This window comes from Pteropus alecto, unplaced genomic scaffold (genome assembly GCF_000325575.1).
Source record: "Pteropus alecto unplaced genomic scaffold, ASM32557v1 scaffold43, whole genome shotgun sequence".
NCBI lineage: Eukaryota > Metazoa > Chordata > Mammalia > Chiroptera > Pteropodidae > Pteropus > Pteropus alecto.
In genome coordinates, this window is record NW_006435764.1 from 2908722 (window position 1) to 2923320 (window position 14599).

Sequence of the window (14599 nt, forward strand, 5' to 3'; positions counted from 1 at the left end):
CCGTGGCTGGCCCTGAGACTCCGCCCCACTGAGCCACAGGCCCAGGCCCTCTCGTTGGGGACTCCCGATCATCCTAGGAGGTGTGTGCTGTATCGTCATCTCCGTTTTGCTGACAAAAAAAAAAAAAACCAGTTCAGAGAGGTGACACATCTGCTCGAGGTCACACATCGCTGGGTCTTCCTGGTTGGGGAGCACAGCCCAGGTGACACAGGGCTGGGGGCACGTTGGCTCTGACCACTGTGTGAACAGGACAGTTGCTTTGCCCCTCTGAGCCTGTTTTTCCTCAAAAACGGGGGTGCCCCTTCGTGTCCCCCACCCCCATAGGGAACCTGTGAACCAGGCAGTGCGAGACCCTTGGGTGAGAAGGTGTTTGGGTCTCTAGGGCAGGCAGACCTCATAGGTCATTGGCTCGAGAGGGGCTGGGCTGACTCCCGGGGGAGCTGGCCCACTCTGGGAGTCTGGGTCCTGTAGCAGATGCTGCTGAGGGGACGAGGCCGGGCTCCGGTCCTGGTCAGAAGAGGTGACCCCTTGTCACTGGAGAAAACTCGCCACTGTCCATGCCAGCCCTCCTCTCTGTGCCCCACCCTGGGGACGGCTCTGTCCCCAAGCCTGGTGCTGTGTGGTGGCCGTGTGCCAGGCTGCTGCCAGCAGCAGGTGGTGCTGACTGCTGATGATGGAGAGAGCTACCTGGGGTCCCCTGTGCTCCCCACCTGCCTCCTCCTCACCTCCTCCCTCAGGTACCAACCTCCTGGGTGCAGCCCCGCCCGGGCCCGGGCAGAGAGAGGGCACAGCCCACTCTGTGGAGGCCCCTGAGCGACAGATGAGGGGCAGGTAGCTACTTTCAGATGTGTGAGTGCTTTGCATTTCATGAGGCCAGCCTTGGGGTGGACGAGAGGGCGAGGGGGTGGGGGAGCAGGTGACACTCTGGTCAAGAAGATACGTCTGGGGAGGTGACATCCAAGCTGAGACGTGAGTGACGAGAAGGAGCCAGTGGCCGGCAATTGCAGTGTCCCTGGCCGGTGGGGAGAGTCCCAGCCCCAGCCCCGAGCAGCCAGGCCGGCTGGCGGCCCCCTAGAGCGGGGTGGAGGGGTGTGAGGTGGGGTGGGCGGGGCCCTGCTGGGGACTCAGCATTTTGCTCTGAGGGTGCTCGGCGGCCGATTCTGGGGCGGGGCCCCTCTGAGCCTCCAGGGAGGACCTGGCCTTTGGCCCGCCCTGGGAAAGAGAGCCCCCTGCTCCAAAGGGCTGCCTGTGCCACCCTGTAGCTGCGACCCCACCCCCCACCAAGGTCTTCACTCCCACCCAGCCAGACCCTCCCCCGATCTGCAGCTGCCAGGGACCGCGACTCCCCGCACGGCCTTGCCTTCCAAATCCCCAGCACCCAGCCACTCAGAAGCTCAGCAGCGAGTACCACGAAGTGACAACCCGAGCGAGAGAGAGAACAGGTGTGTCACTCAGACTTCTAGGGAAACTGTCAAGACCTCAAAAGATAGAGGCCTGGAGGAGAGAGCACCCACAGCAGAGCAGCTCCTGGCGGCTGTCGTGGCACCGGAATAAACGCCGAGAATCACTTCAGAACCAGCCGGGTCATCAAAGCAAGGCGAGTCTGAGAAACTGTCACGGCTGAAAGAGGTTATGGTGCTAGATGGGATGTGGTGTCCTGGACGGGGTCCCAGGACCGAGGAGGGGAAGCAGGGGGAAGCTAAGGGAATCTGCTCAGAGCACAGTCACTAGTGAATAATAATGTGTCTATACTGGTTCGTTAATTGTAAAAAATGTACCACGCGAGTGCCTGATGTTAACGGTAGGGGAAAAGCAGCATGGGATACACAGGAACTCTCTGTACGATCTCTGTAGCTTTTCTAGAAATCCAAAACTATTATAAAATTAAAAGTTTATTAACAAATAAATAGAAGTCTAGTATTGTCACTTGCCTGTCAAATTAGTAAGGACTAGCAGGAAACAAAACAAAACAAAAATAAATCACCCGGTGCCGGTGAGGATGTGGTTAAATGAACAACCTGCAACACACTGCCATCAGCATGAACTGGTGAATTCACAGCCTACAATTCTTGGCCTGAATCCAGAGATTCTGCTTCTGAAGAGCACATCCCAAATAGAGAAAAAAAAAAAAATGTTTATGCTCAAAGATGTTCATCACAGCATTGTTTATAATAGAAAAGGGAAAAACTAAGAAACCACCTAATATTAGAAACGGAGCAGAGTGGTTAAATAAACCATGATGTATCTGTCCTCTCTGCAGAAGTCATGACATCAACAAACCACATAATGGTGTGGGAAGACCGAGGCTGTATTTACTTAGCAAAAACAAAAAAAACGTGTTGTGAAACGGTTCATTCATTCATCTGTTCATTCGAGGCCTTGGCCGTGCCAGGCGGCCCCTACAGTTAGGAACTCGGGTGTTTCAGAAGGAGTGGAGCCAGGTGTCACCACCCCCTGGGGCAAGAGTGAGGATGAAGGTGGCCGGGCTGGGGCCCGGGGCTGGGAGGGGCTTCTAATGCCTCCTGGGGGTCTGGATAGCTCTCTGAAGGTGAGCTGCCTTTGCAGCCATCCTCAGCCTCGCAGAGAAGGTGGAATGGGCTTTCCAGGGGGAGCACAGAGGCCAGGTTGTCCGTCTGGGTGGGTGCCGGGCAGGGTGACCAGGCCTGGGGGCACAGCCAAGGCCATCGGATCTTTTCCTTTGGGCACGGGGAGCCACGGAGGGTTAAAGAGGCAGCGGCCGGATCAGATTGCTTCCCGGCGTCTCTCAGGAGCCAGCACCAGGGCCCTGGCCCCCGGCGGGCCACCCCGCATTGTGGCGGGCCCACTCACCGTGACCGCGCCCTCGGCCAGAGGAAGCGGCCCCTCCCCTCGGGGCCTATCTGGAGCCTCCATCTCCAGGGGCCTTTCTGCTGCCGGATTCCTGGCCCCGGGCGGTTGGGTCGGGCCGAGGCCGGGCCCCTTCCGAGCGCACGGTCACTGCTTCTGGCGTGTCCACATCCCCTGCCCCCTGAGACCACAATGGCTCGTGAGAAACCAAACATCCCGGAGCTGACGCCATGGCCACCCTCGGCCAACCCCCGGGTCCTGGGAAGCACAGTCAGGAGGCCCGGGGCGCGACTGAGGACGGCGAGCAGCCCGTTTCGCCCGGACCAGAGGCACCTGTGCCCGAGGGGAACCGGGCCGGCCGCGGGGCTCCGGTGCAGGACCCGGCCGCCAGCCGAGGAGCAGATCGCCACCGGCCTTGCATAGGGGTCTCGCCTTCCTCACCCACATTCTTGCTGAGTTCCCACCACCAGCCTAGGAGGGGACCAGGGCTCAGAGAGGGTGAGTGACTGGCCCGCTGTCACGCAGCAAGGGATTAGCAGAGTGGAGTTCCCCAGAGGTCTCCCGGGGACATGCCCACATCCCTACGAAGCCACAGCGGCTGCGTTTGTCCCCAAGCCCGACTGGGACCATCGTCCTCGAAAGGGCAATGAGGAAATTAACCAAGCTGTAAAGCACACGATGGTGAGGCAGGAACGCAAAAGCAGAGCTGAACGCGCCCACGAAAACTGCTTCGGAAAGACTGGGTGAGGACGGCCGACTGAACCCCGATGCTGTTAGATGGGGGGCAGGGCCCCAGAGGGGGCGGGGCCCCAGGCCAGGATGAGGGGAAATCACGAGCTGCTAGGATTCTGAGCTCCGATTTCTTTGTGATGTCTTAAGACGGTTTGTCCTGAACTATCCTGCCTGACTTATGGGGCGGGAGGGGTTTGGGTTCCCTCTGCGGGTTTTGATTATTTACGTTGTATTTATGTCACTGTGCCTTGTTTCAGGGAGGCCCGTCTCGCCTGCCTGGTCTCAAGCGTCGCGGTTTGCATGTGCCCGGCCTCCGTGCCTCAGCTCCCTCCTCTGCTTCCACGAGCTGTCGCGAGGTCCACGCACGACAAGGAATAACGCCCATCGTGCGACCTCGGTGACAGTCGTCATGATACGGCGCCTGTTAGTGCTGCCCTCGGCTTCTGTGAGCCCCCGGATGCCTGCGACAGTGCCTTTAACCTCGGGGCCACAGAGGCAGAATGGCCACTCTCGGAGATTCAGAGGTAGGAGGCGGGCGGGCCGTGAACGGGGGCCCCATGACCGCTGCGTCCCCCAGGGCCAGCCCACCGCCTGTTCCGGAAAATGGAGTCATTTACGTGTTGTCTGTGGCTGAGCTAAGCAGTGGGGACAGAGGCTGTGTGGCCCCCAAAACTGCAGATGTAGCCTATCTGCCTCCCTCCAGACCGGGGTGCCCCCTGCAGACGGATGGGTGGAGCCATCCCTGGCTGTAATTGTCCAATCGCCTCTCTGCTCTCAAGGTAAAAATGCCTCCCGCAGGCTCCCCACCTGTGCCCGAGCCCCCTTCCCTACGGGGCATCCACACAGCCACTTTTCGGCTCCTCCAATACGCCATGCAGCGCAGGCAGGCCCTGGCTGGCCATTGGGTTGCACGGGTCAAGGATGAACTGCAATGCGCACTGAACCCTTGGGTCCCAGTGGGGGCAGGGACAGGGCTGATGGCCGTCAGAGGGCCGGAACCCGCCACGAGCTTGGTTTGATGTCGGGTAGAGACTTTCTGCTGCCCCATGCCTGGCCCTGTGCTGGCAGCTGGGACCTGAGCCTTAGCCGCACGCAGAGGCGCTCATAGCCCACAGAGCCCCCCGCCTTTAGCACGAAGCCCTGCGCCCCCCTGGGCTGCCTGCCCTTTCCCCAGAGGCCCCCTGCGTCTCAGCTTCAGGCCTTGCCCGTGCCGTCCTCTCTCTCCACCCCACTCCTGTCCGAGCTTTGGGTCAGGCAGGTGCTTCCCCCCCATCCTACCCACAGGACTGCTGGCCCACCCTTCCGAAGCCTCACCCGTGGGTAACGCCTTGCTCAGTGTCTGCTTCTCCCCACGAAGTGGCGGCTCCACCTCTGCCCTGTCCCTGTGCCCGGAACAGAGCCCGTGCATGCAGAAGCACAGGCAACGTTTGTTGAATGACTTACTGGGCTTCGGAGTAGGCCAAGTGCTCCCTGCGCTCCAGGCCTGACATCACAGGGCCCTGCGCCCAGGTCGGAATGTGAGGAGGGGGCGGCCGAGACGGGTAAGATGGTCAGTGAAGGCCCTCGGGCTGGCGGGAGGGTCCCGCTGAGGTTAGTGGATGGCCTGCGCTCCGGGTACCAGGTGGCAGGTTACACATTGGCGACTTGATGTCTTGGGAGGAAGGCCCGATATCTTCGGCCAAATGTGGAGCAGCATTGCTTCGTTGGAATTCTTTTCTGTTTTTGTTTGTTTGTTTGTTTGTTTTTAACGTTTCTCCAGTTATTATATGCATATGACATTAAAGGACCAAAACCATTTAGGCGAGCAAAGGGCTTGCCCGTCCCCCCACCACTCCTGGCAGTGACAATGTGGGGGGGGCGGGGGCGGGGCTTGTCGATCAGAGACGGTTTTTCAGGAACTCGGCGACAGCGAGGGCGCCTGGGACCCGGGGCGATTCTCCGAAACACGTTTCTGAGCAGGACGCTTTCCTCCCGGGGGGCGCGTCGGTGGGGTGGCCCCCGGAACTGGAGCCAGCTGGGTCTGCTGGCTCTGCCTCTGATTCTCTCGGGCATCCGGCCGCCTCCTGCTGCTGGCCCCCGTGATTTCACAGAGAAAACAGCGTTTGTGAAACTGGACCTCGGGGAACTGGCCAGATTTTATTTCGATTTTGGCCCCGCATTTGCTGCGGGGGTTTGGGTGGGGCCTTCGTCGCAGCTCCACCTGCCGGGGTCCGGGCTGGACTGGAACGAGCTGCTGGGGAAGAGCCTGTGCCGAGATGACCTGGTTCTCAGGGACTGACCTCTGGGCCGGGAGCATCTATTTTAAAGGTGGCTGCCATTTGGTCTTTGCCAAAATAGTTGAAAGAAGACCCCAGAATAGCAGGCTGGGGCTGCCCCGGCTTAGAAGCCGCATCCCGGGCTCGGAGGCAGGCGCGTGGGACATCAACGAGCGGGCGGCGAAGGCAGAGAAAGGCCACTTGTCACTGAGGCCAGAGACCCAGGAATGGCCTTCTGGCTGCCTCTGAGGGCCAGCATCCCTGGGCTCGAAGCGACAGGGGAGTCCCAGGGGGTGACGTCACTGGCGGGGCTGGTTCCCGAGGGCCATCGTGGGTGGAGAGGCTGCTCCTTCAGGCATTAACTCGCCTCATCATTACCCATTTTACAGACGGGAAGACTGAGGGTACGAATCTGCCCGAGGCCTCGCAGCCCCGAGGGTGGGCCGTGTGAGCCCGTGTGGCTCCGCCACCGGTGGCAGCAGCCGGGACAATGCAGGTGAGCGCACAGCCATAGCTTCCCTGCTGCAGTGACGCTGTTGAGCCCTGAGGGTCCCTTGTCCCTCCCTGTGGGGGCTCTGCTCAGCACCCCCAGTGGAGTAGGAGACTAGTATGTAACAGGGGGTGTCTTTCATCCACCATGGACCCTAAAAGCAAGCCGGGGGCGACCATCTAGGATGCGGCCGATGATGATGACACGGGAGAAATGGCCTCCCAGGACCCGAGGCAGGGCTGGCTTCTGGAAGGACTCTTCCAGGAGGCACTCGGCTCAGGGATGGTTTGCTTTGCCCACGCTGACTGTGGACCCCCATGTAAGATACAGCTCAGTGGACCACGAGAACCTGGGACGTACGTCACTGCCCTCTGGGCCCTAGGTCCCTCGGTGGTGAAAGCCATTGATGACACCTGCCCACCTCTGGGTTCTTGAGGAGCCAACGGGAAACGAGCCCCATGGGGTGGGGGGCACAGCCAGCCGGAAGCTCTGCCACCTTCCACAGTCACCCTTGACTCCTGCCCTTGATTCAGCCTGTTCCCCTGGGTCACTCTCATGATGAGTCAAATGAAGTCCTCTAAGCCGCCAGCGTGGTAGCCAGCACCCCAGCCGGCCCAGAAGAATCGGATGCACTGAGTCCTCCCAGGGCACCGGGCTCCCCGCCAGGGAGGCCAACCCCAGGCTGCTCTCGGGAACTCACAGCGCTGGGTAGGGGGCAGGGGACAGGGGACAGGGACGATGATGCGTGTCCCGTCTGCCCAGAACTGCCCAGGTGTGCACCTTGGGTCCCAGTGCTGTAATGAAGAGCATCGTCTTTCTGGATCAAAAGTCCTGAGCTGCACTTTCCTATGGTCATCCCGTGATGGGGGTTGGACTAAAAGGTCAAGGGTGAGCTGAGGTCTGAAAGGTGTGTAGCTACCTGGGCAAGAAGGGGAAGAAATACCTATTCAAGCCTCCGCCTCCATCCCCCCATCTCCCACGCCCCAACCCCCTGGCCCCCCGATCAGAAGGAACAGATGACCCGCTGCCAAATGTGTGGTTTCCTGGGCTGGACCGCTCCCTGAGAAGGCGCCAGGCCCCAGGGGGCTCCCCTCGCCCCCTCACACTGGTCTCTCTCCCACTTTACAAAAGAAAAGCTCAGCTCTGCGCCCGGCCGGGGACTGTCCTTAGCTGCAAAAGCCTCCAGGCAGCTAACGAAGGCATAAGGTGACACACCAGGTGACACTCCTTCCAGCTCTCCGGGACCTGGAAGCAGCCCCTGCTAGGGTGAAGCGGGGCTGCAGACGGAGGGCAGTTTGGTCCCTACGGGGAGCTGTGAATGCAGAGGCCTGGGGAGGGGCGGGCTGGCGGCGTGACAGTGACCTCGTCTCTCAGACCCCACGCGGCCGGCGTTTCTCCTGAGAGGCCAGGAGAGCAAGCAAAGATGGTGGCAGCCCCCGAGGCCCGCTGGCACCAGCTCTCACCCCTCCTCTCTGCTGAGGGATGTCTTTGCCCACCTGCCACCTCTCTCGGAGTTAGGGGCCGGAAGTAGAGAGTCTGCTGTAGAGACGCAAATCAAATCGACTGTCAGCGTGGAAAGATGCGGTCAGATGTCTCCTGTTTGGAACCCGCCCCGGCCTCTCGCTCTGCGTCCTGACTGCCGATGACGCCGTCGCGTGGGAGTCGACGTTTTCTGTCCGTCGGATGAATGAAGTCTGTAGCTCCCGGATTCGGACAGAAATATATGTAAAACACAAGATGCGTTAGAAGCGGTTTATGGCCGTGGCGTCGTCGCCCAGGACATATAGGAATCAGCAATTGTCCGACGCTCACCCCTTTTTCCTCCAAGCAAAAGAGTGACTGGCGTAATAATCGCTCTTTCACACGTTTCGGTGAAAAGACCTTTGGGTCCACTTCCCAGAAGCTGAAAAAGTGCGTGAGATAAACAAACCCTTTGCCGACCTGGCGGCTTCTGGGTCTTTGCTGTCGACACATTTGAGAAAGATCTAGTGAGATGTCAGCAGACGGAACAGGAAAAAACATTCGGATGATAACTCGTGTGTGATTTCGAACATACCCCTTGATAGATGTTCGGATCCCTAAGTGACGTCACCGTAACTTAGGTAACTTCCACTCTGTCTCCTCGTTTCTGTGAACGAGGCTTGTCAGTTTTCATACCGACGGCGATAGAATATGAGAATAAAGCTGAGGCCAATCCCATATTATTCCAGCAATTAGTCATAATGATCACGAAATAATCGGGGGCGAGGGGAGAGAAAACCCCAGCTGAAAAATTCATTTCTAATGGAACTTTATTTGTATTTTTCACTTGTCCATTATTTGATATTATAGTCGTGCTATGTTGATTGACTATGTGTTAATGATAATTGTGGTGAAAACAAAATCTGGGACGAGAATATTGGATGCTCGTTGTCGCGAGAAATTTATTTTTTAAATATTTCAATTCACAGAAATAGTTTGGTTCCGGAGAATTATGATAGGATGATCGAAAAATATTTCCGAGGTTAAGATTACCTTAAATTTGGGTAAAATTGGTGGGGGAAATAGAGTGGAAATACAAATGCAAAGAAAAAAGGCTAGGATTTATTATTTGGGGAGATTGGAGTAAAGCTCATTCGTGGCATTTTTTAAAAAAAATAAAAGATGGTAGACATCGAAACATTTCGGTTTTTTAGATGTCATTGGATACATTTAAAAGAGTAACGGAAGAATTTTATTTTAAAATAGTAATATTTAAAGTACCCTGGAGATTATGTTCTTGTAACGATTTAGGATAAATTTTGGATTTCAACTCAAAGAAGCACGAGTTCATGCCCATGCGAACAAAGCTGGCCCTGAGGACGGTGGGCTGGAACAGAAAAGGAGCTGGGGTCCCTGGTGGACACCTGTCACCTGTGAAGGAAAGCAGCCTGGGCTGAAGAGGCCACTGTGGGCAGGCTGCCCAACCTGAGTGGGGCCTGAGACACCCTGGCCCCTCCCCACCGAGGTCAATATATATCCAGATTTGCAAGGGGGAGGTTATCCGTTCCTTCAGGGGTACACTCCTGTGGTCCCTAAACAGACTGAAGCGTCTTGTGCAGGTGACACCACAAAGGTCAGAGGAGACCTGACCCCTGTGTGAACGAGATGGAGGGAGCCTCAGAGCTGGAGGCTCGTTTTTGCCAGAGACCCTCGGAGCCACCTCCCACCCTAGTGAGAAAATGCCCGGCCTCAATAGAATGCCCCTGTCCAGGTGCCATAGCAGACACCTGCCCAGGGTCCCCCACCTCTGGAGCCCTCGGCAGTGCCTCTCCCAGGGAGGGGCTGGAAGCCCGGGGCAGAAGGCAGAGAGGCCCAGCCGAGTGTCCACCGGCCTCTGCAGGGAGAAGACAGGCCAGGCCGGCGCTTCTGCCTCTCAGCCTGGGCGCTGCGGTCTGGCTGTGGGAACCCACCCTCTCAGAGAACCCAGGGCCTCCCCTCGCCCCCCCTGCGGTTTTTGCTCGGTTTTATTCGAACAGAAGAGTTTCGCCCACACAGTTGGGTTCAGATCCCTAACATCCCCAGGAGCCCAGGAACTCCCTTTTCACCGAAGGGGAAACTGAGGCAGGGAGCAGTGCGGCCGGGAGCCCGGATGTGGCGTCCGGCTCTGGGTTTGAGTTCTGGCTCTGTGACCTTGAGTGAGCCGCTGGGGCCGAGCTGGTTAATTCTTCCGTGAAACGGTGCTGATAAGCAGGGCCCCACCTACCCGGGCTGAACAGGGCAGCCAGGGATCAGCCCTGCAGAGCCCGGCCCCGCAGGAAGCCCGGCCCCGCCCGCCTGGGGAGAGGGGCTGGCGGTCCCCGATGGGTCACAGTTGCAGATAGCCCACCAGCACTGCACACGTCCAATTCTAATTCTCTGCACAGAGCGCGAACATAGATACTGGGCACTGAGGGGCTGACCCCCAGCCTGCGGTCACACGGCCAGTGAGGCAGGGCTGGGACGTGTGCCCGGCCCGGCTCCCCCAGCTCAGGCTGGGCACCACTGCTCCCAAGAGAACAGCGGCCGCGTCGGTGCTGGTCGGTGTGTGCCCAGCTGTCTAGGCGCCAAACATCTGGATGAATTCCCCAGGTGCCCTCCGAAGTGAGAACTCTGGGTTCTCCATTTACAGATGGGGAAACTGAGGCACATATTCTCTCCAGTTCTCCTGGGCTTGAGTATCTAAGAGGTGCAGAGGTCCACATACCCGTGCCTCCACGTGGTGAACCCCTGAATTGACTGAAAAAACACCCCTGCCTCTGAAATCGCACCGGGCTGGGTCAGTTTCCAGGCAAAAGAGAAACGGGAAGAGTAATCAGAGGGGGGGCAATCAGGTGGGCAGAGCCCCCTCCGGGCAGCCTTCTGTCCACCCAGGACACCTCCGTGGGCCAAGAAAGACCCGCTGTCCTGTTTCCTTGCCTCACGGTCAAGGTGACTTAAAAAAAAAACTGGAAAACAGTTTGGCAGTTCCTGAAAAATTTAAATGTAGCTTTAGCATATGAGCCCAACATTCCACCTCTGGGTATAGACCGCCAAGAGCTGGAAGCAGGGTCTTGAAGGGGTTTGTGCCCCGCATGCTCGGAGCAGCATTTTCACGACGGCCAAGGGGGGACAGCGGCCCGAGCGCCCACCGACGGATGGCAGGCAAGCCAAATGTGCAACATCACTCAGCCCCCAAAAGGAAAGAATCGTGACAACATGGATGCACCTTGAGGACATCGTGCCGAGTGAAATAATCCAATCACAAAGGACAAATACTGTGTGATTCTACTTCTGTGACCATCTGGAAAAGTCAAGTCACAGAGACAGAAAGCGGAATGGTGGGGGAGGGGGCGAGAGTGAGTGTGTAATGGGGACGGAGGGTCCGTTTGGGAAGACGGAGACGTCCTGGGGATGGAGGTGGTGACGGCCGCACCACCACATAACAAGCTAGTGCCCCGAATCAAATACTTAAAAACGGTTAAATGACAAAAAGTATGTTATGTGTATTTTACCACAATTTTTAAAAAGCTACCAAAAAATTAGCTGAATCTCTTCCTTTCTTCGGGCGTTCTGAAGAAAAGTGGAAAGAAAAAAAAACAAAACAAAACACTTTACGGTGTTTCGGCTCTGTGCAGATGGGTCTAGACCAATGGCCTTGACTTTGCAGAAAGCTGCTACTGTATCTTCTCTGGAGGCCAAGAAAAGGAAGTTGAGTAAAGCAGACAGTTCAGGCATTTGCAAAGTTTCCTCATGGGAAGCTGCCCCAGGCTCCTCCCGCCCATCCGCCCTGGGGACTACAATTGAATTTCTATGCAGCACTTTTTTATTATTATTATTACTATGAAGCCACATAAGTTCGTAACAGCTGGGCTGGCAGTTCTGAGAAGTCCTGTCACTCCTTTACGGGAGAAGAAACCATTTGTGTGTGATTTTCTTTGTAGGTTAAAAAAGGTCACCATCGAGAGGGCGTGCAGACCCCGGGACTGGCCTGCTTCAGTCTGAAACTTTGTCCCCTCTCCTCAGTCATCTGATGAAAACACGGGTTTGTTTATGTCACAAACGCCCAGCATCTCTTAGCCGGGCCTTGTCTGGACCACCTCCCTAGGGCTTGTGTTAGGGTTAATGACTCCTAAAAGCAGTCGCTGTTGTGCCCATTTTATAGATGGAGAAACTGAGCGTGATCGGAGTGAAACAGCCTCCCATCATGCAGCTCACAGGGATGGAGCCTGACCGTGAACCCGCAGCGGGAGACTAGAGCCCAGGCCCTCCGTGCAGCCCTGGGGGCTTCTTCGCACCCCAGATTCCTGGTAAACTGAGCTCCCCGGGGTGCATAGGGCCTCGAGGGAGCGGGGAAAATTAGTCACCTTGGTCCAACTATTCTTTTCAAACAAAAGGAAAAAACAAAACAAACCGAAAGCCAGTGAGGAGCTTTTGGTTGGGGGAGGGGACAGCCGGACGGGGAAGCCCCGGGCACAGTGTGGGGGGCGCTGGCACTGCACCTTGAATCTGAGGGTCTGCAGGCTGAGGGGCTGCGAGCTGCACTTACCCAGGCAGCCATGGCTCACAAACACCAGCTGAGCGCCCCTGTGTGCCAGGCACCTCTGGAGGCACGGGGACCCCGCTGGGAACCAGACAGACCCAAGCTCGCTCCATGGAGGTGACAGTCTCATGGACTGGAGGGGCAGCAAGTAAGTGAACAAGGTCCCTTAAGGTTTGTGGACGGAAGGGTGCCAGGAGGCTGCCCTTGGGGGCGGGGCACGCGGGAGGTCCCCCGGGGGGCTGGTATTCGAGGGAAGGAAAGAGATGAGTGTGGCTGCTGTGCCAAGGAAGCGTGTGGGCGCCCAGGGGCCAGGGGGCGGCCGGGAGATGGGGTCAGAAGCCCTGGGAGCTCCCTGTCGCATCCTTCACCTGCGAGTGCAGGATCGGCCCTCACGGTGCTTCCGCTGGCTCCGTAGGGCAGGTGAGGGCTCCGAGGGCTGCGGACGTCAGGATGGGCGCAGGGACTGCGGTGAGTCACGATGAGGTGGGAGCCGGGCCTCAGGTCCGTGTGCCTGAAAATTCTCGGCTCCTAACACCCCTGCTGGCTGTCAGCCCTTCCAAGGACAGTCGCTAAGAGCACCTACTGTATGCGGTGGGTGGGAGTTCTGGGAGACGACCAGCTGCCGGGGTCCTTCCTCGAACTCACCAGCAAACAGGAGAGACAGGGAGGGAGGTCCCTGTGGGCATCCTGGGGAGGGAGGCCCACATTCGGCCCGGAGCCGGGGAAGACATCAGAGGGCCTGGGTCCCCCTCCACCGAGGAGGTGCCCACCTGGACTTGGACTGATGTAGGGGAGCCCACCTTTCATGCTGTTTTGCAAATGGGAGTCAGTGACCCCTTCGCACTGAGACGGAAAGGACTTGCCAGGGCCACACAGAGGGCAGCGATGGGCAGGGCCGGGGCGAGTCCCAGGCCTCTGGCGTTTGAATCCCGGCCAGAATCGTCTTCTTGGCGTCAGAGCCACAGGCCCACCTGACGGGGGAAGCAGGTGCCCAGCCGCAGCCGTGAGCCAACAGCCCAGGACAGCCCTGGCCTGGGCGAGCTCTGGTCAGGCGGGCCGCAGGCCCAGAGAGCGGGGCAAAGAGCCTCGTGGAGGAGCCTGGAGACCCGTGAGGCATCTGCTCTCTGGCCCTAGGACACATATCTCAAACCTCCAGTCCCGTCCAGGGTGCAGAGGTCCCGTCCAAGGGCTCCTCGGGCAGGAATGTGGTGGGAGATGAGGGAGGCCGAGGTGGCCTGGGGATGTCTCTGGTCAGAGGTGTCATGGCAGCAGAGCGGGGTGGGCTCCAAGCCCCCTGTAGCTGTGGGTGGGCGGGACTGCTGGGAGGCTCCTCAGGGACCACGGAGAACAGGATTTTCACACCTAGGTGAGCCAGCACCTAGCGGGGCCTCTGGCCAGTCCCGCCCCCATCGGGCCATTACGGTCCCAGTGGGGATGAGGATACCGGGTGGGGGAGGGGAGCCTTCCTGCGCCCTGGCCTGGGTTCCCACTAGGTCGGCAGCTCTGGCTAAGGCACTTGACTGTCCCTGGGAAGGAGGCAGTGAATGTCCCCTATGGCCCTGCACCTTGCCACCTGTCCTTGCGTGGAGCCGGGTATGGGTAGGGGGTGTGGACGCGGTGGCCTGACCTGGATGCACCCCACCTGCCTTCCCTTAGCGCCAAACACCCAACGGCCCCTGCTCAGGTGACGCCTCCCCCTGGGACACAGACTCCGTCCCGGAATCCACCAGAGGACAGAGGGCAGAGGGCAGAGGGCAGAGGGCAGGGCCCAGAGCCTTGCCTGCCTGCAGCCCGCAGCGCCGGGCTCTTCCCCGCCTGCCCTCCTGCGGCTTACCGCCCTTTCCCACCTGTCGTTCCCAGGCCGGGCACATGGCTCCCAAAAAAGCCCCAGGCTCCTGGGAGCCCCTGAGAGGCAGGGCCTAAGGAGCGGCCCCACGGAGCTGAGGGAGCCCGCGAGGGCGGCACCGGGCCGCTCTAGCAGCGGGAGACGGGACAGGCAGGGACAAAGTGGGAGAGGCAGAACTTCGGCTGGAGGCAGGAGCGGAGGCGATGAGAGGGGCGGGGCGGACAGGTCGGTGAGCCGGGAGAAGCCAGGGGTGGGGGCCCGGACCCTCCAGGTGGCACTCGCGGCGCTCGTCCCCGGCCGCCTCCCCTCCCCCAGTTCTGATTGGCAGGCGGCCTGCGACCGGCCGCGAGCGCCACAGCGCCCCGGGCGCCCAGGCGAACGCGAACGGCCCCCCGCAGGAGTAGGAGGGGGCGCCCGGCTATATATAGCGG

General features: G+C 59.0%; 1 protein-coding gene across 1 annotated transcript in view; it reads left to right on the forward strand.

The window, feature by feature from the left end:
* FGF4 (fibroblast growth factor 4) overlaps positions 1 to 14599 on the forward strand; it is a 38669-nt gene that overhangs the window by 22059 nt on the left and 2011 nt on the right. Inside the window, exon 5 of the mRNA XM_015588674.1 lies at positions 12971 to 13047. Within this exon, the coding sequence (XP_015444160.1) occupies positions 12971 to 13047 (77 nt within the window). The remainder of the gene's footprint in view (positions 1 to 12970; positions 13048 to 14599) is intronic.